Source organism: Chinchilla lanigera, unplaced genomic scaffold (assembly GCF_000276665.1).
Source record: "Chinchilla lanigera isolate Chin_1 unplaced genomic scaffold, ChiLan1.0 scaffold00117, whole genome shotgun sequence".
Lineage (NCBI taxonomy): Eukaryota > Metazoa > Chordata > Mammalia > Rodentia > Chinchillidae > Chinchilla > Chinchilla lanigera.
This window is the reverse complement of record NW_004955518.1, coordinates 1,182,569-1,206,712: the sequence shown is the minus strand read 5'-3', so window position 1 is coordinate 1,206,712 and position 24,144 is coordinate 1,182,569. Positions and strand designations below refer to the sequence as shown.

The 24,144-nt window shown below is 39.7% G+C and overlaps 1 protein-coding gene across 9 annotated transcripts in view; it reads left to right on the top strand.

Moving 5' to 3' along the window:
• The window catches only part of Enox1 (ecto-NOX disulfide-thiol exchanger 1), a 552,470-nt gene that overhangs the window by 470,313 nt on the left and 58,013 nt on the right, over positions 1–24,144 (top strand). For all 9 annotated transcript variants that reach the window (XM_013506967.1, XM_013506965.1, XM_013506964.1 and 6 more), the window contains 2 exons: positions 15,037–15,144; positions 18,989–19,045. In XM_013506967.1, the coding sequence (XP_013362421.1) occupies positions 15,037–15,144; positions 18,989–19,045 (165 nt within the window). The remainder of the gene's footprint in view (positions 1–15,036; positions 15,145–18,988; positions 19,046–24,144) is intronic.

The window sequence follows — 24,144 nt, the reverse complement described above, 5'->3', positions numbered from 1 at the left end:
ATGAGTCCGGCCCACACTCGGACCCAGGAGCGCTGCAGCTCCCGGAGAACTCGCTGCCTGGGCGCAAGGCGTGGGGGGCTGGGTTGTTTTTTCTTTTTGTCTAGTTAAGACAGGGTCTGTCTGTGCAGTTCAGGCTTGGTTTGAGCTCACTTTGTAGCGCAGGCTGACCTTGAACTCACAAAGATCCTCGTGCCTCAGCCTCCCACGTGCTGGCATTACGGGCATGTGCCACCACGCCCGGCTGAAAAAAAAAAAAAAAGGTTCTTTTAAACCCTCCCAGATCAATTTCAATGTATTATTTCTAAATCCCAATATAATCACTTGGAGTAGAATGCAGTTAATTTTCATCTTTTGCTTTGTATCAAGATTTACATTTTCAAGTTGTCATCTGGAAGCAAAAACTATTTGCTGCACACAGTCTACTAGCAGAGCCTGAAGATGTGGCTTCCCTGTTCTTTCTTTTTGGAAAGTCATCAACAATAACTTTAGCATTATCCCTCCCCTACTTCTGCAATACAAACTTAAGTATCTATATAGCATGGATGATCATATCTTCTCTGCTGTCACTGCTAGGAGCTGGCCTTTCAGTTAACTTTAGCAAAACTCTTGACTGAAACTTTCACCTAAAGGTCATGGGTAGATGTCTCATATGTGATACAAAAACACATGCAGTTGCTGATCCATAGCAGAGGGATTGCTAAGACCAGAGAAGTTCTTTATCATGAGGTGCATTGATATCAACTCCAACTCTGATTTCTCTTAATTTTCATATAAGAGCCTTTTTTGCTGTTATCGTTCATGGCCATACTGGCACCATTTATTATGAAGGGTCCGAGTAATTCAGCTTACTTCTTTTTTTTTTAAACTAAAAGGAGGAAAATATTAACAGACAGACAACATTTTACAAAATATCAAAGGAACAGTACAGACAGTATGGAGTTACAAACAAAGTGGTAGGGAATTAGCAATGCTTGTTGTATTACATATTGATATCTTCAGAGTGGTTTCTCATGAAAACAGATATAGATAGGAAAACACTCAAAGGTGAAGGGCAACTGGGATGTGGGAAAAGAGAAGGGAAAGAAGGAGCAAGTTTGTATGTATGTATATGCCGGATAGTCAACATAGCTGTTCTACTGGCTTGTATTTCTTTGCTGAAAGAAACTGTCAATGAGTCCTTGGTTGATCAGCTTACTTCTTGTTTTGTTTTGTTTTGTTTTGTTTTGTTTTGTTTTGTTTTGTTTTTGGTACTGGGAATGGAATTCAGGACTTTATGCTTGCCAGGCAGACACTCAGCTTATTTCTTTGTTTCCTGTATTTAATGTTTCAGAAGCAGAGATTGATTTAGGATGGTAATTTTCTGTCTATACTTTTGGGATTTATGCAAGAGTGATGCTATATCATATTTTTCTGTCTAAACCTCAGCCCCAGATGTTTAAGCTATGTGGCACATTTCACATGGGCAGTATTTGTTGAGGTCTTCTGTTGCTGCCGCTGCTGTTGTGATTTCTTGTGCAATATGCAGTTAATGCAGGGAAAATCTGATATTGTACAGACTAAGCAGCTGCCACAGGACTACTGCAGGTGATTAAGAGCCCCTCAGGAAACGTCTGGTCTGCTGCAGTCCTCCCCTGACCATGGCATGTGGAACAGATACAACTCAAAGAACTCAGAGATTCTATTTACTCTAACTATTCTGAAGCACAGGATTCCAGATGAGCCTTAATGCATTAAAATAACTTGAAAATTTTGAGGGAAGGGGTAGACTCCCTTTCCCCCAGCTTCTGTGATAGATGAATATGCCTGTTTATTTATGAAGCTTGTGCCAGAGTCACTTAAAGATTCAAATTGCTATATTCAGGTGCTGTTCTTTCCCCCTTACCCTGCTCCTAGATGTCTGATTGCTCAAGTAATAAAAATATCAACTTGTGCTAACAAAGAAAAGTTGGGAATAGCGTAATCGTTGAATTATCTTTAGTAAAGTTCTGCAGTTTTCAGGAGTTAAGTAACTTGGATGATGTGAACTTTGCATACCATAATAAACTTTTCATCCTTACACATTTCTGGCTGATACAGAGATAAGATCTTTAGGTGTATTGCCTCTCTTCATTTATCTGTAGAACATGCTAGATCCTTGCAACTTTCTTTTTTCATGAAGGCTCCATTAAAAGCTTTTAAGACTCTGATATGTACCCTTATTTCATGAAGTCAAAAGGTACTTCCCCAAAACTGCAACCAGAGGCCAGTTGTGGTGGTAATATCTGTTGCTGCTGCTGCTGGAATGAACACTATAATGGGTTGGCTCTCCATTGGCTGTGGTGGATGAGTCCTCTGTCACTTGCCAGAGACACCACAGAAGATAGCCACAGGGTTTGCATCACAGATCAAGTCACCTCCACGGGATTGCTAGCTGTCATCTCTGATCGTGACTGAGTTTAAACCCTAGAAAGAAAAAAACAAATCTCTGTTAGCTTTTGGGGCATGTTGCAAGACCCAGCTGTTCAATCAGGTTATTGTTTGATTGGAGTAAATGGGCCAATCTGGCTGAAAAGCATGTTAATATTTTAATTTTCTACATTAACAACTGTACATGTGTCCGGAGGTTGGGGTGATCACCACCTCATGTAATTACAAAAAAAAGTGATAAGAATGCCTAAATCCCAGCAAATTGAATTATCTTTTTCAGTGAAATTGCCAGAAAAGGCAATGGGTGAAATAGGACTGATGTGTATTCCTACTTCAGCAGGCATTTAACATCTTCTTTTGTGAATTGGATGCAGCATTAATTCAAGTTGACCCCTCTGTGTGGTAAAAATTGGCAAGAGGACAACCAGTATAACTAGGGTAGGGCAAGCAACACGCCTTCCTCTCTACATGCGAACCTCCAGGACTCCCCTTTCTGGGCAGTTAAAAGTCACTTGAGGAGAAGGACAGCACTTCTATTTAACTCAGTGCCTTTTGCCATTCAAGGAACCTCAGAGCTTAATGAATGTTCTCTAGTCTGCCAGTATTCCACAGGTAAGTATTGTTTACGTAACGTGTGAAGAAAGTGAAAAACAGGAAGCGGAGATGATCTTGCAAAATACAGTTTAAAGAAGAATCATTTGAAAAAGAGAAAGTAGTTTTTAGAACCTTTCAAACCCTTTTTACATCTGCTTTTTTCTGTTGTTCACGGTTCAAGAAATTAGTTACTTTACTGATGATACATTATTCCACAGGAGACAGTGGCGGGAGTAGAAGGGGAAAGAGGAGACCAGAACAGTGAAGCGACTCCTTCAAGGTTGCACAGCAAATCAGCAGCAGAGCTAAATCATATCAGCCTTTGCCTTTTTGCCAACCCTTGGCTGTATTTATTTTCAGAATAAAACTGCCTTATTGGGCTAAAGTACTATATCTCAGAACAGGTAACTTTAGTGGGTTATATGAATGCATCTTCCATATGAACCCCTCCCAGGGGCATAGTGAAGCAAAGGAAATGTCTTTGAAACTGAATCCAAAGAAAGGGCTCCCACCTCCGCCCAGCCCAATAAGCCAGGGCCATGCTCTCTCTCTCAGAGGCCATGCTACTGATGGTCAGCAGGCATCTGCCTAGTGTAATTTAGCACTAGGAGAGGATCCTTTCAAAAATACTCTCCTGCTCTAAATGACATTATTTTCAGTGATAATCATGAATGAAACAAATAATAATAATGACCAAGAAATAACTGCTGGCTGAATTTTTTTCTTTTCTTTTTTTCAATACTGAAGAGGCATTTACACTGAGCTACATCCCCTGCCCTTTATTATTTTATTTTAACCACTGAAGACTTCACCCTGAGCATCATTTAGGTGGTGTATCTCTTTATATACTAACTCTCCTGACCATTGCTAGGGCAGGTGTTATTTCAACTGGTCTGTTCTGGTATTGAAGAAATTTGATAAGATTGTCTTTTTAAGATTTCTTGTTATATTAGTTGGTAAAAACTAACAAAAATATGCAATTTTTGGTCATCCTAAATTTAAACAATTGGACTGGTAAGTGATTAAAGCAGGGTCTCACTGAGTCACCAAGTTGCCCAGGCTGGCCTTCAACCTAGATTCTCCTTCCTTTGTGTCCCAGAGTGCTGGGATTTTAGGTGTGTACCATCATGCCCTACTGAAAATTTTCTTGTATTAAGTTTCATATATATTTAAGCCCTTAAAAAATAGAATGTCAGGGCTGGGGAGTTAGCTCAGCGGCACAGTGCCTGCCTGGCAAGCACAAGGTCATGAGTTCGATTCCTGGTACTGAAAAAAAAAAAAAAAAGAATATGAAAAATATTCTAGTACAATGAAATAAATCATGACTACCCCTCCAATAATTTCCCTAATCCACTGAGCAATCTGAACTTTGACCCTTGATTTCAATTAACATAATATTACAGGTAAAAACCATTGTCACTTAAGTAATAAGTGAACTTTATTAACACTAACAGCAAAAGGCAGTTTAAGCAGCTATTAATTATATCACAAATATAAAGATTTCTTTTTTTGTGTTTTGTGTTTGGTTGTGGTTTCTTTTGGTTTTTAGAGACAGGGTCTCACTTTGTAGTTCAGGCTGGCCTTAAACTCACTATAGCCCTGGCTGACCATGAACCTGCAACAGTGCTGGGATTACAGACGTGCACCACCATGCCTCACCCAGATGTAATGTTTTCTTGATTTGTCTTTTAGCTTTGAAGTAAATAATTAACAATCTAAAAGTATATTTCAATTTTTAAAGTATTAAACTTTAGTAAAAACATTTCATAGGAACTAAAAATGTAAAGCCAAAAAGTAAGACATGGTTTCTTGCACTGTGTCAAGTTTTCAGTGTAAATATTCTTGAAGTGGACCTGTGGAATGAATTGAAGCAGTGCAAATTCTAGTTTGTCATCTTTGCTCTTTATTCATTTTGAATCTACCATGAAAAGCATCATGTATGTAGTGCCACAGGGCTTGGAGACACTGTGCTCAAAGCAAGCGCAATTGATTCTGAATCACAGCGAGTGTGTGTACCTGCGTCCTTTGTGTGTGCTTGCAAAAGGGAGCAGGGAAAGGGTAAGGGCTGGGACAATCAATTGGAACATAAAATATGTGAAAGAACTAACAGTGCAGTGTGCTGATTTAAAGACTACTTGTGTAATGTTAAATTTTAACAGTACTAGAAGTAATTATTTGAAATTTAGATCAAAATATTTTTATGAGGAAGGATTTTATCACTGATTTTGCTTCAAATAGCTAATGTACCATGATATGGATGGGGCTTTGATTACCTTTATTACTGTTTGAAAATTCAGAACCACTGTACCTGCTTACCTCCTTGCACCCCAAGGCAGATAGCTTCCAGGCCCTACCCTCAGAATCCCACTGCTTCCCACATCTTAGTCCATTAGACCTAGAACTTGATCTCTTCCTGTGTTTTTCCAGCCTCTCTGTGGCTCTTAGAATCCTACAAAAATGACTCCTCCTCTCTCCCTTTGGAAATTTTCCTGACGCAGAGAATTACTGGATTTTGTTTTCTTTTTTCATGGCAGGTAAAGTCTTGCTGTTTTATAGCCCCAAGGAACCTGGAAATATTTCAGCTCTAAAACCTGTTCTCTGGGTTCCCCACTTTTCTCTTTCCCTCTTGTCCTCATCCTCTGAGAGATCTGGCTCAGATGTACACATTCTGTGCAGCCTTTGTTTCAGGCCCTTAGCATGATCGGGGAAGGGAGAGCCTGCCAGCATGCTGCCCTTGGGAGCAGGGAGGTATTTTATGTCTCAGGCACCCCCAGAAAGATATGGAGCCTGGGAGATGCTTACTTCTGCTTCTTCAATAATCTCCCTAGTTCTCTGGGCACCCAGGTTGGTGTAGGCATGATTTGGTGTTCATGGTCTTGACCTCTCACAGAGCAAGCTCCAGCAAGCTTTCCTCTGGGCTGTTCAGTTTCGCTGACATTAGAATCTTAATATCAAGGTCAGAGGACAGGGTCATGCTCCAGGTGTTGCTCGGATATAAAGGAAGCCTGATCCCATCGAGAACATGAGATTGCCTTTCTGCCTAGCAATGAGAATGGCATTTAAAATTCAATATCAGAAAAGATATTGATGAGATTAAGGGCCTGGAGGAATTGATTTATGAGGAAAGACCCAAGGAATTAAATATGTATAGCCTGATGTAATAGGATATTAGCTCTGAACACAATTTCATTTTTGTGATCCAGTGTTCCTTTATCAGTCATCTGAATGTGAAGTTCTTTCCAGATGTCACTCTGCAGGGGTCATTGTGCCTGGGGCAGAGAGAGGTACCACAGTGGATATGCCAGCCACAAGCTTGGGTGCCCTCAGACCTTGGAGTAAATCAAAGTGCTGTTTCATCCGCAGCAGATGACATTTTCAACTAGAATAGAGCTTGCATAATCTTAATACCCACTGTGATGGGAAAATTCAAACTAGTTCAATCCCATCTTTTTTTCCCAAGAAGAAAAGTGAACTTTACAAGTACTAGGCAGTAAATAATGGTCCTTCCCCAGGCCAGGTTCCTTTTTTTTTTGTCAGAAATATCATTACCATTGAAAGTGTTTGGCTTTAGGCAAAGCCTTGTGCTTAGGTTGTACTAATGTGCACTAAATATTTTTTACATATCAAATTTTCTGAATAGTCAAGTTTGGCTCAGGAGTCTCAATGTTAGATGTAAAACAGGCATGGGTGGTCTGGCTTTGTCAGCAGGAACTGAGCTCATGTTCCTCACAGTGTGAAGTCAGTGAGAAATGAAACAGAATGGAGGTTGGGAGTTGAGGGTCTGGAGAGCATAGGGAACTATGTGGGAGTAAAGGATCACACCAAGGGGGAAGGAGTTAGGGGCGTATACTCCAATCTCAGGGCTGTAGCAGAAGGAGCTGGCAGAGCTGGCCACAGATTGCAAGCTGAAGTACAGTGTTTGGAGAAATCAGGTTGCAGACAGTACATAGACAGTCCAGGATGCAGCTGGATGTGCACCTATAGGTATTGCCACAGGGGTGAGACGTTTAAAGCACCCCTGGGGTTGGTCTACCTAGATCCAGTCACACCCACTGTAACCGTTGGTAGGAATTCCCTTTGGAAGTCCCTGGACCCCATTTCTTTAGGTGATATTCTGCTGGCCTTAAAGATATGTCCCACTGGATGGGGATCTGATTTATAGCAGTTATGGAAATAGAATAGTATTTATCAAAAAGGCCAAAAACATGTTAAATTTAAGCTGATGATACCCCACAGAGTCAAAGATTCTGATGCTTTTTCATGAATATTCCACTGCTTATTTCCAATATGAGGCACAAATTGTGACTCACAGTTGATTTCCTGAGCCCATTCTTCTGTCCTCTGATGCCCCAAAACATGAATTCCTATGGAAACTGCATTGGTTTTAACCATTATTATTTTGTGCTACTCTAGATCATTTATCCTGTATTATCATCTTCGTGACCCAGGGTCTTGAAGAGAGGGTCCTTAACCTTGTTCCTTTGTAGCTTCCAAGTTATCCAGCCCTGCACTCTGCAAAGAGTAAGCCCAGTGTTGGTTGAAGGAATAAATGAGTGAATAGTAGCAGATTGCTTTAGAAATGAACATAGACCCAATCAGCCAGCCACTGGGGAAATCCTAAGGCAAAGAAAGAAGAAGAAAATAGTGTGTGTGTGTGTGTGTGTGTGTGTTGGTGTTAGTCTCTATATTTCCAGCTGGTATTATGAGTTCACCTGATACTGCCAACCTAAATACAGAAAGGGTACTAACTTCGCTACCACCACAGAAGATGCAAGATCTGTGCTCTATTTCAGGGTCTTCTCTGTTTTGTGTCAACCACAACCTCTGCCCTCAGCCAAACCTTCCTGAGAGTTATCCTAGTTATATGAGTGTCAGCCTTATAATGTCATGTTGTGTGTATATTTCATGCAGGATATTTATAGTATCTATGACTTTCATGAAGTCTAACCTTACATAATCTGTCAACTATGTAAAAACTTCACCTTGGTAACCAAATTACAAGATTTAAGGGAAGAAAAGACAAGTAAGGGGTGTTACACTTTTTAAAGGAAAGTTAAATCCCCAACACTGCTGCCAGAAGTCTCCACAGTAACCTATCTTACACAGCCTTGCTCCTAAGTGGGCATGATGAGTGCCTGGTAAAAGTTGTTGTGAGGAGGATTTTAAGTTTGCCATGTTCTGATTTCCCTTTAAAATTAAAAATGCAATGTCGTTGCCAAGGTAGAAATCACAGTCTGAGGCAGGAAAATTGAGCTGTGTAAGTGGTAGGTCTGTTCCAGACAGTGTGACCTCAGATACATGATTTAAACCCCTATGTGCCTACAATTCTCCCATCTGTAAAAATGGAAATGTGACCTCACTTATTCTGGGACTCCAAATAACATTTGTAATGCTCTTTGAAATCGTTATAAGGAAAGACCCATTACACACTAAAGTCTACATCTCCAAAGAGCATTACAAGGGATCCTATTAAATCGGTGGCCTGGGAAAATCACAATGTATCAGGTACAGTATTTATTTACCTGCTTATTGTCTGCCAGAGTATTTCCACTTGATTGGCATACGGATAATTGTCTAATTGGAATACATCCAGTTGTAACCACCAAAGAATGTAATAGTGCATCTGTTTAATGCCATACTCTCAAATGTTAAATGAAAATTATGCTGCAGTCAGCCAATCCAACCAGGAAACACTTCTGATTAAGTTCTAGCTGCTGTGAACTTCTGTAATTGAGACACATTGGTACTTAAAAATTCAAAGTAGAAAGAATATTATACAGTCTCATAAATTTCAATGAAAAGGACCAGAAAGGCTGACTTAAATTATCTAGTTCTGAACTATCTCACTGTTTTTATAGGCCATGTATTCAAATGAAGAATAGCAGTTTTGATTCACCACTATTTTGAATACATAAATATTAGATTCACAAGTATATACTTTATAAACAAAACAAAGCATTAATTTTGTAAAATGCAGTAACAGTGTAAGTGTGTTGATTTTATTTTTTTCTTTGGTGGTGTTTTTTTTCTTTTTGCAGTGGGACATGGAGAATAGTTACATAATTATAAATTCATTGATTGGGATTACTTAACCTTTTAAGAAATATTCCTCTACAGATGAAGAAGGATATGTGAAACTACCAGAGTAATAAATCAGAATGTCTTAAATGGAGCTCTTATGTTCCTCTGAAAGCTTTATGTATCCATCTGTCTAAAACAATAAATTATCCAGTGATAGAGCTGCAGGTAGTTTTTGTTTTCCTTTGGTAAATCATGGTTTAACTCTGTAGAAGCAGCAAAACCAAATCAGACATTCAAAACAAGGTGATAGGATATTAACAATGGTTGTTATATTACATAATGTTCTCTTCAAAATGGTTGCACAGATAACCAGATATAGGCATGTAAGATTGATCAAACAATTACACATTAACAGTTCCTTTCAATAAACCAACAAGTATTAGTGGTACAATTATCGTAGCTATCCTGTGTGTACATATACATATTTTTCTCTTCCTTCTTTCTTTTTCCTCTCCCCTCCTTCATTCTAGCTGCTCCTTCCTATATCCTATCACCTTGTTTTGAAATTCTGTATAATTTGTATTGTTCTCTGTGCTGTTTTGTTTATGCATTTGTATTGGTTATTTTTTTTTCTTTTCTCTTTAAAATGGAAAAACAAAATTTATATGTATATACAAGGATAGCTGGGAAAGGTGTATTGCTGATGTCTGGTTTATTGAAAGGAATAGTCATTGCTTACATTTTTTTTTCTTAACCAATTTTACACGCTTGAATCTGGTAATCAGAATGACTGATCTGAAAACAACAGTATGCAGTATAAGAACCATTGTTGAACTCCTACCATTTGTATGGTGAAGCTCTGTACTATTTCCAATTTTTTTATTATTATTTATTATTTGTTACTGTCTTTGATTCTTTGATCAATCTTACATTCTTATGTCTGGTGGACTGAGCAAGTTCATTAAGATAACAGTATGTAATGTGGCAACCTTATCTTTAAAATAAAAAAAACCTTATCTTTAAAATTAAAAAAAAAAAAATCAGACATTTGTTCCTTCCTCCCTTCTTTCATTTACTGTCTACTGTGTACTGGCTATAACCTAATTTTTGGTGGATGTAGTCATGTGGGGAAGTAAGTATGAAATGTAGTACACCTTAGTGTTTTGGATGCATAGAAGGTAGATGAGCTAACTTTCCTTGGACAATTAGAGGACACATTATCTTCACTGAGGAAGAATCCAAGGCTACTGAACATAATTCAGAGAACTCAAGGCCCCTGCATACCACTGTGCAGATTTTGTCTTGGGGTAGGGCACCAAGATGTAGGGGTAAATGGGAATGAAGCCTAGTGCCTATCCACTACTGGAGTGGTTATGACTACCTGCAGATGGGCCTCTTTTGAGTTGCACAAAAACATCATACATTTTGGTGGTAGCCCAAAGCAACATTGGAGTTGGAGCTTGAAGACTGAGTCAGAATTATGGGCAGAATGCCAGGCAGTAAACTTGCCATAAGTCATAAAAGGACCTGGCATATCTAGGGAAAGGTGAGTCGTTCAGTGCTCTGGGGAACTAATACTATCTTTAAGCATGGGAGCACTGTCATTCTTAAGTACTCAACTCTCTCAGAGGGATATTTGTGTGTCAGCTGGACATGGCAGAATCTAGAGCAGAGATGGTAGCCTGAACTATGACAGTGAGCAGATGAAGTAGAGGAATAGGCGAATGGGTTTTGAGGCTGTGACAGAGGTCAAGTTTGATTTAGGGTTTCAGCTCTGGGTACCAGGAGGGGAGGCCTGAGATGTATGAGGAGTGGAGAAAGAACATGTGCTGATCAGGACATTTTGAAACATGGTCAGTTAAGAGTCTAGTGAGCAGAAAAAGAGACTGAGTTGTGAAGACAGCGTTATGAAGCACCAGCACATGAGATGTGTGTGGCTGAAGCCATGGGCACAAATAGGCTCACCAGACAGCATCTAGTGAGACGAAAAGAAGTGGCGTATGGGATGGCAGTTAGCGCAGCACTGGTGGTGTCTGCAGGAACAGCATGAGTGCTCAGGATTGAAGTCATGTTGCAGCCAACTGAGGATTAAAGGAGCGCTGAAGGAAGCAGTGGTTCTCATCCCTAGTTACACATTAGCATTATCTGTGAAGGTTTCAGAAAAACAATCAATGCCTGGGTCCCAGCTCCAGATATTCAGTTAATTGTTCTTCCTTGGGACTCAGAAATCCATTTTTAAAGCTTCCTAGAAGAACCAACATTGTAAAAATGGCCATACTCCCAAAACTGCTGTACAGATTCAATACAATTCCCATTAAACTGCCATCAACATACCTCACAGATCTAGAGAAAACATGCCTTACATTCATCTGGAACCAGAAGAGACCCAGAATAGCAAAAGCAATCCTGGGCAACAAGGACAAGTCAGGGGGAATCACAGTCCCTGACCTAAAATTATACTATAAAGCTACTGTCATAAAATCAACCTGGTACTGGCTAAAAAACAGACCTGAGGATCAGTGCAACAGACTAGAAGAAACAGCCACAGCCAAAAGCCCACTCAGCCACCTAATCTTTGAGAAAGGGGCCAATCAAACTCACTGGAAGAACGATAGCCTCTTTAATAAATGGTGCTGGAAAAATTGGCTTGCCACCTGCCCAAGACTGAAAATAGACCCAAGTCTATCACCATGCACCAAACTCAAGTCAAAATGGTTCACAGATCTCAATATTAAAACAGAAGCACTAAATCTGTTGAAAGAGAAAGTAGGTAAAAACCTTGAAGACATAGGGGTAGACAGAGAGTTCATGAACAAAAACCAAATTGCACATGAAACACTTGAAAGAATCAACAACTGGGATCTCATCCTACTGAAAAGCTTCTGCACATCTAAAAAATCACCAGCGGAGTAAAAAGAAAACCCACAAACTAGGAAAAAATTTTAGCTGACTGTCCCTCAGACAAAAGGCTTCTATCTGGAACATATAAAGAATTAAAACATATCAGCCCCTCCAAATTCAAAGACCCAATCCAGAAATGGGCAGCTGAGATGAATACACACTTTTCAGATAAGGAAATACAAATGGCAAATAACTACATGAGAAAATGTTCAACATCATTAATCATTCGAGAAATGCAGATTAACACAACATTGAGATTCCACCTTACCCCAGTAAGAATGGCTAGCATTAAGAAATCAACCAATCACAAATGCTGGCGAGGCTGTGGAGAAATAGGAACCCTTCTCCACTGCTGGTGGGAATGCAGACTGGTGAATCCACTGTGGAAATCAGTTTGGAGATTCTTCAGCAAGCTAGGTCTAGAGGTCCCATTCAACCCAGCTATTCCCCTTCTGGGTATTTTCCCAGAAGATCTAAAAACATCATATCACAGTGATATATGTACACCTATGTTCATAGCAGCACAATTTGTAATTGCTAAATTGTGGAAGCAGCCCAAATGTCCATCCACTGAGGAGTGGATAAGAAAATTGTGGTACTTTTATATAATGGAATATTACTGGGCTATAAAGAAAGATAAACTCGAGGTCTTTATAGGTAAATGGTCACAACTAGAGACCATACTCATAAGTGAAATAAATCAGACCTGCATGTGCAAGCACCGTATTGTTTCACTAGTGTAAAACCTGAAAAGGTTAATTTAAACTTGGAGGTATGATAGATATTGTGAAGTGATAGGAAAACGCTCAAGGGTAAAGAGCAACTGGGATGTGGGAAAAGAGAAGGGAAAGAAGGAGAAATTTTGTATGCATGTATATACAGGATAGTTAACATAGTTCTACTGTCTTCTATTTCTTTGCTGAAGGAAATGGTCAATGAGTCCTTGATTGATCAATATTGCATGTCTCTGTTTTCATGAGAAACCACTTTGAAGATATCAATATGTAATACAACAAGCATTCTTAATTTCCTACCACTTTGTAACTCTGTATTGTCTGTACTGTTCTTTTGCTATTTTGTAGAAGGTTGTCTGTTAATGTTTTCCTCCTTTTATTTTTAAAATAAAAAAAAGAAGCTTCCTAGATAGTGTTAATGGATAGCCAGAATTCAGAACCATTGCCTGTGACTATGCTTTGAGAAAGTGTAAATAAAATCCCATAGCTAGCAAACATATAATGGGATACTTAAAATCATAGGGAATCAGAGAAAATAATACTTTTAAAGATGAAGAATCTTTACATTCTATTATTGGTAAAAATTAGGAAGCTTAATAATATTTTTCCTGTGAAAATTCACACTATAACAGTTAAGGTCTGTGTCAAGTAATATTTCTTTATTCCCCCCCACAGTAAAGTCATTTTATCTTTTTCTTATTACCAAATATATCATTTCAGATATATCAGAAAATTAACAAACAAAACTAACAGAAAGATCCATAAAGTTACACACTCAGAGACAGTATCTGAATATTGTTCTCTGTGATTATGTTGGCAAATTAAATGCAACCTTTTTGTTACCTGGACTCTTTTTTGTTGAGTAGTGTATTATGAGCGTCTTCTGTATCTAGAGTTTGTGCAGCTTCATTTTTAATGGCTGGATAGCATTGTCACAAATGTTATTAATTTTCTACTGCTGGACATAAGCTGTTTCTCTGTTTTGCCACTTCATGTGCTACAGTGAGCAAACAAGCTACCTACTTTTGAAAATAATTTCCTATCCATCACTTGGCTCATTTAAAGCAAGATTAAAGATTGGGACTTGAAGTTGTCTGGTAAAAACTAACAATTCACTTAGCATTGCCTAAGTCAGAGTACCAGCCCCTCTTGGGACTAATCTGGAATCAGCCATGAACAAGCAGGAAGGGACAGTGTCATCCCCTCACTGTTTGACTGAGTTGTTGTAAGTACTTGCCACCATGCCAGAGGAGAAGAGAGACTTCCTCCTTGGTGTATTCTAGCCAATCAATGCATAACTGAGTCACACAAACTGTTAAGAAGGTACCTGGGGTCCTGTGATGCGCGCCCATGTGATGGTGACACGGGGGGTGGTAGTAAAATAGGTACCAAGTTTTTAGAAGATTACAAGTTGTGGTTAGGAACCGCCTAGGCAGCTCCACCACCAGCTTGCCATGGCCCTGAAGAAACAGCCCGGATGTTGGAGACCAGTCCCTTTGTAGCAGGAATACACTAAGGCTTCCACAGCATTAGCGCAGCATTTGTGGCACAGGAAAATGTTCTTGTGCGTTTTCAGTCTGGTCCTTTGTTGTCAAGAAGCTGAATAGATAAAGCTGTTTCCAGGGCCTTTGTTGGAGTTCTTGGATGCATTATCCAGCCTATGTGTACATTAACAGAGAACCGTGTCCCAGATAATCAGGGCAGAGCTGGGCAGCACAGGCCTCCAGGCAGGCAAGGTGAGCCTCCACAGAGTTAGCGTGGATAGGGCAGGGAAAACTCGGGGCTTACAGAAATCTCTCCAGTAGCCCTGCTTAAAAATAGCCATGTAGGCCATAGTTTAGTACTTTGACAGCTTATATCAGCAGTTTTCTCAGCTGATCTATTGATTGCAGCTTGGACTTCAGTCCTGCTGATTCAATAAAACATCACCATCATAACAGAGAGAATAACAAGCTCTTTTATGGTCTCTACTGCTTGATCAAGCAACTCTACGAAGCTACGTAAAGCTGGCTTTACTGTAACATGTTAAACTGGACAAGTTGACTGATTACCTTTTCATTATTGTTTAGTTTCATCATCTATAAATATGTTGTTTATTGACACTGTTGTACATGTTTACAAATATGCATTTATTTGCAGGAGTATAATGGTGTCTTTCCAAATACCAGAACAGGGTTTTGTGCATCAGTGTCACAAGGTAATCGTGTGTTCAAAACTGCAATGTTCCTTATATTAAGTAGGAAACACACACAAAAGTCAGCTGGTATCTGGAGAGAGCTGTAAAACATGTAAAAATCTCATCATTGGATCATATTTTGAATATCTTGTATTCGCCTGGTCTTCAGTCCTGCTTATGCTAAATATCCTTTTAACTTTACAGCAACTGCTGACCATCCAGGAGGAGTTAAACAACAAAAAGTCAGAACTGGAACAAGCAAAGGAAGAGCAGTCCCACACACAAGCATTACTAAAAGTCCTGCAGGAGCAAGTAAGTGAAAGGAGAAATTCAAAGGTTCCTGACTCCCACTCCCTAGTGTGCCACTCACACAAGTGTAACTGAGGTAATCTGCAGGATGATCAGCCTGTACTCCATCCAACCTCCCCGCAAGTTTGCTACCCAAACCCACCTGCGTTGTGTGAATGCTTCTACAAGAAGGCAATGAATTTTGATGAAGTTTTTAATCTATTGGCCAGCAACATTTAAAAAAATCTTTTCTCTGTATCAGGGCACTATCTGACAGTGGTGAGCGACAAACCTTTCACATGCTTGTAAATCTGATCGTTTCATTCCAGCTTCCTTTGATACAAAAGTGTGGCCTGACATTGATAAGTGAACAGGAAAGTATTGTCTTACAGTAGAGCAAGATGGATCACTTAGCAGGCAGCAGACTGAAAGCCAAGCCCCAAAGTCCACACTGGAAGAGCCAAGAGAGCCCTTGCAATGCTGTCCAGTTCCTGACTTTCACTTTCTGCAGACAATGTAATGACTCTAATTAGATGGCAGGAAAAACCACAGGTAGTAAATCCAGCCCCCTGCAGTCAACTCTAGGTTGTTTCATATTTTCACATGCTTATGAAAAGGTTGTTTATACTAAGTAACTCCAAAAGTGACATTCTAGAAAATATGAAATAAGGGAGAGCTGCAGCACAGCTGGTACTCAGTCTCTTTAGAAGTGATTTTCTATCTTTCAATGATTTAGAATTTTAAAATATATTTTTTCGTTATTTTCCATAAAAAGTATAAGTGACTTGTAAGGAGCCTCCTAAAAGGAGGGTAGCTTCCTCCTCACCCACAGATATATAAGTTTATAAACTTTTATAACTTTGGAGGAAAATTTTTCTAAAAATAATGATTACCTTCATTTTATTAATATAGACTTACAAAGTTACAGTGAGGCTAAGTCTGTATGATTTTGGGTACATTACATTGAACTGAAAAGTCTAGTTGGCTAAGTTCACAATTTCTTGGAGACCTAAAATCACCAGCCTCCATTCTTGTCATTATTTTGAGACTCCTGGCAGAGGGAAACTCATTTGGTTCCATTTTGCTCCAGATCAGACAAATATAGCTTTGTGTTTTTGTTTTCCATTCTCTCCAAGATTTTTTAAAAAATAGTGTTCGCTGGAGTGGGAAATGGTGAATTCCCCTTTTATCTAAATGACTCAAATCCTTTGTTTTTATTTGAAGTCCCAATCCCAGTTATAAAAATAGATTCTGAGTTGTGCAGAAAGTATTGACACAATCTTGCTATGGTATGCATTTTTAAAGAGCAGTGCACCCACACAGGTATCGGTAGGACGTCACACTTTGCTTTCCGTGACTTAAAAAAGGAGAATGTGAAGAGGATTCAGAACAGCAAAATTGTTGAAGGCCTTAGAAAATACCACTGAGAAGGAGGTGTTTTTAAATCTGCTGTCTTTCCTTTCAAGCCGAGGCACCAAGAATACCTAATGCTCAGGGGAACAGTGACACACAACACCCAAAAGCAGCTGGGTGTTACTGCACAGCCATCCCCAAGCGACTTGCCTGTGAGTCTTTGCCTGGTGCCCAGATGTCCTTGCAGGAGGCGGGAGGCAATGTACATGTTCCTTCCATATCCCTGCAGCTTCCTCGTCACCCACAGAAGTACTTCGACAATCATACCTTTCGCTTTCACAAGCATAGGATTATGATGCCTTCTGTGGATCCATTTAGAGGAACTACATGTGTAAACACATTTTCATTGCCTTCATACGTATGGCCTTAACAAATGAGCACACACACAAACACACACACACACACACACACACACACACACACAAGAAATGATACATCCTTTTCTGAAGACAGGATTTTGCTATTCAAACTAAATGCCACTTTTAGGAATCCTGACCAGAGGCTAGGTTTCAAGGACAGACCCACCCCCAGTGAGGCCACCTCCACTAGGGAAGGCCAGGAGAGGTGATTCATTCCCTCTGCTCCCCAGTTTGCTGAGATGCAGCTTCGCTAGGTCCCTCCACCCCTCCGACTCCTGCCTTTCATCTCCTGGAGGATTATGGGAGCTTCCTACATCCAGAGCTCATTTGTCAGCCCAAGTCTCTTGAGACAAGATGTTTAACCCCAGTTTGGGGAGAGGAGCAGCTGGAAATAGGAACAGGGAGTGGCCCGCAAGGGCAGAGAAGCAGGACCTGGAGCTTCAGCTGCAAGGAGAGGTGCTTGCAGGAGGAGAAGGAGTTTTAGGTGGAGCTCTGACAGAATAGAGCAAGCAGTGAACGATACCTGCAGACAGAAGGGGAGGAGAGTAAGTGAACTGCATAAAGAGAAAGGGCATTTGAAGAATAATATGGACTGGCAAATGGGAATTTATTTAAAAGGGAGAAGGAAACCAGCTGTCACATTTATGCTGATAAACACATAAAAGGTTGAGCAAACTTTAACAAATAATCCTTCCCTCCTGCTGCAGAAGAACAGAGCTTCTTCTGAGCTAACCTTACTCTAACTCACAGAAGCACAAGTATCAGGACCAAAAGTGTGAGGAGCAGAGAGGGTATTGATGAGGAAGATGAGGAACGCCCCAGTAAGAAAACTTAAGCTAGTTTTTTGAGGTTCTTTTGTACACTCTGATAATAGTATTCCTATCACTGGGGTTCTTTTTTTCCGTTTATACACATCACACACTGCCCGTGCTTCTTTGTGTTTGCCAGGCTTAGAAACCTCTGTGATGTTGCTCTGAAGAAGAATGGGCATCGTTTTGTTCAGTGGGTTGATGTGACATTGAAACAAAGAGACTTGTATCCATAACTAGCTGCCCTATCCTCAAATTCTTTGTTACCATTTCTTTAGCACACCCCTTCTCTTGGCATGGAGAGGGTATGGCGTTCCTGGTTCAAGATTACCTTCAAAATACTGAAGATGTTTTTGTTTGAATGTGCACAAATAGCTAGAAAAAAACAATCAAAACATATTGGTGGTATACATGAATTTGATTTTTCTCAAATTTTAGATATTCTTTCCATGTATATTTCCTACTAGGCAGAAAATGATATGAAGGAGATGCAGCTTCTTAAGCATCATAAGCTGGGCAGAAATTCTGGCAAGCAGCTGCAAGACCAGCTCACCTTTTCCTTTGCTCTGTGTTCTGAGTCAAGATAGGATAAAATTCCCATTAAATATTAAATATTTCCTGAAATGTCCTCATATCTGATTACTGTTCAGCCTTTGAGAAAGAAGAGTATTTTCAAATGTTTCCTGTTAAAAATCTGATTTGAGAAATAGCTTTTCTTCTAATGCTTCAGTGGTCAAGGAGATGTCTTTCCAACTCTCCCTCTCTCAAAAGAAGCAATCCGTCTTTGCCTTTTAGGTCCAGGGATGATGTGAGCTGAGCCATTCAAATATGTTCTCAAGGAAGACATGTACAGTAGCACTGCAGCATGTTCAAATGGCTGAAAGATCCATCATTCATGAATAATCGTTAGTATAACACCATTTAGCTGGTGGCAATTTATAAATACCACAGGGTTTAAATTAATAGCAATCCAACTAGGAAATTAAATCATTTATTATTCTTAAGAACCAATTTTATACATTTTATGCCAATGGGACTGTTTTCTAATCTTATTGTTTAAAAAATAATGACCAAGACCCACTTATTGTTTCTTTTTTTGCAAACTCTCAAGCTTTATAAAATATTGGTCTCAGACTTGTTTCAGTAAGACTCATTAGAATTATGTGTCCATCTGCTATTCCTTGTTGGAAGTTTATAAAATGCAACCTCAGAAAAATCACATTAGCAAGATGATATATACTTAAATATATTGCATATTCATTTTTTGTTTTTCTTTAAAATTTGCAGTTAAAAGGTACCAAGGAATTGGTCGAGACCAATGGCCACAACCTTGAGGATGCAAATGTAGGTACCATAAACCTAATATTTGCTCTTTTCACTGGATGTTGGTTGAACAATGTGTATATGGCTCTTCATTTCTAATATTCAGGAAATCAGAAGTCTGCATTTCAGTAGCTTAAAACTACTATATATACTTTGGCAATAAAATGTGGTAAATACGCCCAGCCATTGTTAGTTTAGTTTACCATATGTCAGTTTAGAAGTTCTTAAGCTAATCACTGTCAGAAATTCTAATCCCAGTGAATTCGTTTGAGCCCTCTGTATTTCTAAAGCTATATAGTAATGATGTATTGGGAGAGCAAATAGATTCATATGTAGATTGCATATGAAGTGGATCGAAATATACAATGTTATTTAAAATTTATATTACCATTTATCTGCCTCAAAATGTTCCCCTCATTTCAAGCACACTTATCCCAGCATTCTTGTCACTTTCTGAAGTAGCTCTAAGTTCTCTTTTGTGAGTGCCTTTGTGAGGTGTGATGAAACATACAGTGAATGCTACTGCCAAGTGTCACCCAATGGAAAAAAGCAAGTTTGTGGAAACATTACTGTGTGCTCTCATTCACTTTATTCTCTGGATACGGCACCCTAAAATTTCTGGCTCTTCTTCAAAGTCAAAAAGACCAAAGGTTTTGTATTAATTCAAGACATTGAAGCAGCCACAATAGGGCAAGTGAAGATATTTTACAAAAGACAATTTCCAGAACTGCTTCAGAAAGTGGCAAAAATGATGGGCTAAGTATATTCAAAGTGAAGGGGAGTGTTTTGGAGGGGATTAATAGCAATATATCTTTTAATGTAATAATTTTTTAAAAATTACCATTCACATTTCATAAATAGTAAATGTATTTGCCAATGAAGATAATAACTGAATGATTGTCATTATGAAGAAGTCTCAGAACACCACACTTCTCCTGAAATAGCTCTTGAAAATGTGCTTGTCTTCTCTTTCTGACCCAATAGTATCATGATGCTTCAGTCTTCTTAGAGAGTACAAGGCAATGGTAGCAAACATACAGCGCAGGGGCCACAGTGGGCTGTTTGTATCATTGAAACCTCTGAAAAGTTCGCCATCAGAGGTACAGAGTATAATGGCCCAAGATCCTTGTTAACACCATGACTTACTTCCTCTGTTAGTGTTCTTGGAATAGTGAATTTCCAGAAAGAAGACAAATAATCTTCATGCTTTAGAGGCTCATTATTAATCTCAGATGTAATGTTACATCTTGTATCTCATTCATTGTCTTCCCATATGTTTGATGATTTCGTTTTTGTTTCTTAAGTCTCTGTGATATCTGTACATATTTGATTAGTCTCATCACAGGAAATGCTTACTAAGCAGTTTTTTTCACATACCAGAATCAGACATGGTGATGAATGCCTGATTAAGCTAGAGCCAGGAGAAATTATGTATGTCATATTCACTCTTGTTTCCATTATGTACAGCATAAAGCCTAATGAAGTCCCCCAAAACTCCTTCTTCGTAGTTATTGTTCCTGCCGAGCAGACCCTTCACACAGGGTACTGATTGAGGCCTCACTGTGTCCATGGTACTCTGCTAATTTCTAGGGGGTAGGAGCGGGGATTCCAAAGAAGCATAAGGGTATTTGTCTGCCCTAAAGGACCTTATGCTTGGGCTGAAGAATTAAGGATTATATGGTGATAGGAAGCAGCCAAGAGGGTGAGGCAACACATTGTCCTTTGAAATCTGCTCATTAACTGGTCAGCTTGACAAGTTACCTAACCTCTCTGAGCTTCGTTTTCCTCCTGTAAAAGGAATCACAAACCCTCCCTTAACAATTTTACACCGATGTTGTACAGAGCTCAGCCTGTGGCAGCCTTGAGGCGTTTTTATTGGGGCTTTGTGCTGGATAATCCTGAAAGGTTTCTTGGATCTGTGGGATTTGGGTTTGACTTTGGTGAGTGGATAGAATGGATCAAGCCATCCATGCAGTGCTCCCATGGCAACACTGTGAAATACGTGGTCTTTGTACTCCCATGTCTCAGCAACCCCCTCCTTCCCCAAAGGCCCTTCCTCAGGATCCTGTCTTCTCGGGACACATTGCTGCCACATTCTCAACCAAGGTTTCACAGCCAGTTGCATTCAGGGTCAGACCCTCTGTGTCTCCCAAGGGAGCTGCTGTCTAATCCATAGAGACAGAAAAAGTAGCAGCAAACCCTTAGTTTCCTGGTCTGTAAAATGGGAATGATATTTCTTGCTTTTCCTTCCTTAACTCCTTTTGATAGTTTCCCTAGTACCTCCACTTGGGTTGTATGAAAGCCAAGAACTTTTAAAATCAGTGATTTGCACCACGCATTAGAAGCTCTAGCAAAATATTTTGTGAAGATATTTTTAAGTGTCAGAAATGAATTCATCTCACCTGGAGTTTGCACCAGCCCTGTAGGGGTTGAAAGAGCAGACTAGAACTAGGGGGTTTGCATCCAGTGTCATGAAGTAAGCAGGGGACTGAGGCAGGTGACTGACCCTCATAGCCCTCTCTTCCTTCACTGTGTCAAGGGTGCCATAAATGTGAACACCTAGCCTAGAGTGCCGAGCCGGCAGACATCCATCCCCACTTTATGTGTCTGTGATTTTGAACCCAGCAGGCAGGAGATGGGCAGGATGTTCTTCAATACAGACCATGAGGGTTAAGCCTCTGGCCCACAGGCTGTTCACTGAGATGTGTAGGTTTTTTTCACTATGATTATTCATACCTAGGGACATAAATTTTAAACATTATCATTTATTAATAATAATTACACAATAGCCTCGTGCCAGACTAACTGGGTATGCTTGTGAGAGTTGGCAGTGCTTTTTAAAAGTAGTGTGACTTACTTCTTTTAAATAGTACATTTGAAGGTGTGTGTCATAGAAGGGAATACAGAGGCAAAGGAGACTAACTTGGTATCTCATTGTTCATTTTAGTTTTTCTATAATGTACATGCACATACAGAGGGAAAAACCCACAAATAAGTGGATAAATATTATTATATTGATTCCATTTTGTACTGTTTTTATTTCTCATTGTATCATAAGTATTTTTCTGGCCACTAAACATTCCTCAAAGACATGATTCTTAATGGTTATGCAATGTAGATATAAAATAATTGAAACACATGCCTATGTGTTTCACTTTTTATCATTTTTTGCTACTATAGATAACGCTGTGATTAGCATGCCTTTACGTCTTGGTTACATGTCTCATATTTGTTTCTGGGGGATTTGGTATGTTAATAGCTGTGTCTTGGAGTTTGATGGGGAGTCGGACTTCTGGAGTAGTTTGGAATTCCACATGCTTAGTGAGCGTGACCACTACACTTCAGTAGCATCCGTGAGTTGTCCCACAGTGAGCCACCAAAAGATCTGTGTATGTCACATCTTGCCACTTTTACTTTCACCTTGGTCTGGAGTCATCTGGCTTGTGGTGTGTTGCCCTTACTTTTCTATGGTTTTTACATTGTATTGAATGGCAACAGACTCTGTCTATACGTGGCCCAGCATTCTTGAGCTCTCAAAGCAAATTTACCCTTAAAAAGATTCCTCCCCTCATCTCACAAGATCTTCTGTTAGGTCATGCCTGAAAGTTTTCTGAAGACTCGTGTAAAATGTTGTGCCAGATGTCAACTGCAAAGGCCCTGTTCTTCAAGACAACTTCATAGTTCAAGTCACCTAGCACTGATTTTCAATGGTTTTCTCCTTTGGACCTGAATATATTAATGACAGAGGGTTATTCCAACCTTTTACATGTAACCAAGTTTAAAACAAGTCTTCCCCCCAGTTCCTTTAGGGATTTCAGTTATGCCAGTCCCCAATTTCTACCCTAGAAAGCAAAGCTATAAATTTCCTTTTGCTATCTGTCTCTGAGCTATCTTTTAATCCCTTGGACTGCTGAATAACCAGGCTTAGCTTTGGCAATTATGTATAATGGATATGAAAACCTTAAATTAAAGAACAGATGGTCTGTCCTCATTTTACATTTTTGATGACCTTCTCTCCGGCAGTGTGACACCCCTGAGCCTAACGTGAGTGTTGGGAGAGCAGAAGAGGGGGAGGCGGAGCGGAAGAGAGGCAGGACAGGTACGAGGCAGGAAACACACTGGCCACTGAAGCCTGCAACTTGGTCTAAAAGGTTTCTGCTCAGGTCTCTCCCTACGTTCTTTCTGTTATAGGAGGGCTGCCTGCTCACATGCATCCGCTTGCACAGATCAGTCTCCCACACGTGGGGTTACAGAAATCATTTGCAATCTGTAAAGAGTTTAATGGGTGATACTGAAGGTTACCGCTGTCAAACAGAACATCCTTCCCACCCAGTAATAAAACAAAACTACAAAAGAAAAAAGACTTTCCAGTTTTTTACATTGTCTCCTAAAGAAGGTAAATCCTCAGAGCTGACTATAAATCTGTCTGAGTAAAGATGTTAGGAGCGGATGGAAGAGATACTGTGGGAAACACATCCTTCAGGCTGACTGTGCCACTGCGGAAGCTGTCATTACCTGCGTGTTTTAATGATGTTCACAGGACGCCTCAGTGGGCGCTGAGTCCTTTGCCCACCTTCGGAGTGTGGCTCCCATCCTTCAGTCAGGGAGGCACAAGAGATGAGAGTGCGTACTGTGCAGTAAACAAGGCGAGGAGAAAAACTCCACTGGAAAATGAGCATCTTAAAAAGAGAGGACAATTCAGGCTCCATCCTTTCTTCCTACAGCCACTTGCTGCCTGGGTCTGGGGCCTGGTTGTGACCAGGGAAAAGAATCAACAATAAGAGCCAGAGTTAAGAATTTGAGCCTTTCACACCTCATCCCACAGACTCTTTCTTTTTCTTTTTTTTTTTTATTTTAAAGATAAAAGGAGAGAAACATTAACAGACATACAACATTTTACAACATATCACAAGCACAATACAGACAATACGGAGTTACAAACAAAGTGGTAGGGAATTAACAATGGTGGTTGTATTACATATTGATTATCTTCAAAGTGGCTTCTCATGAAAACAGATATAGACATGCAATACTGGTCAACCAAAGACTCTTTGACAGTTTCTTTCAGCATAGAAACAGCAGATAGAAGAACAACCATGTTATCTATCCTGTATATACAT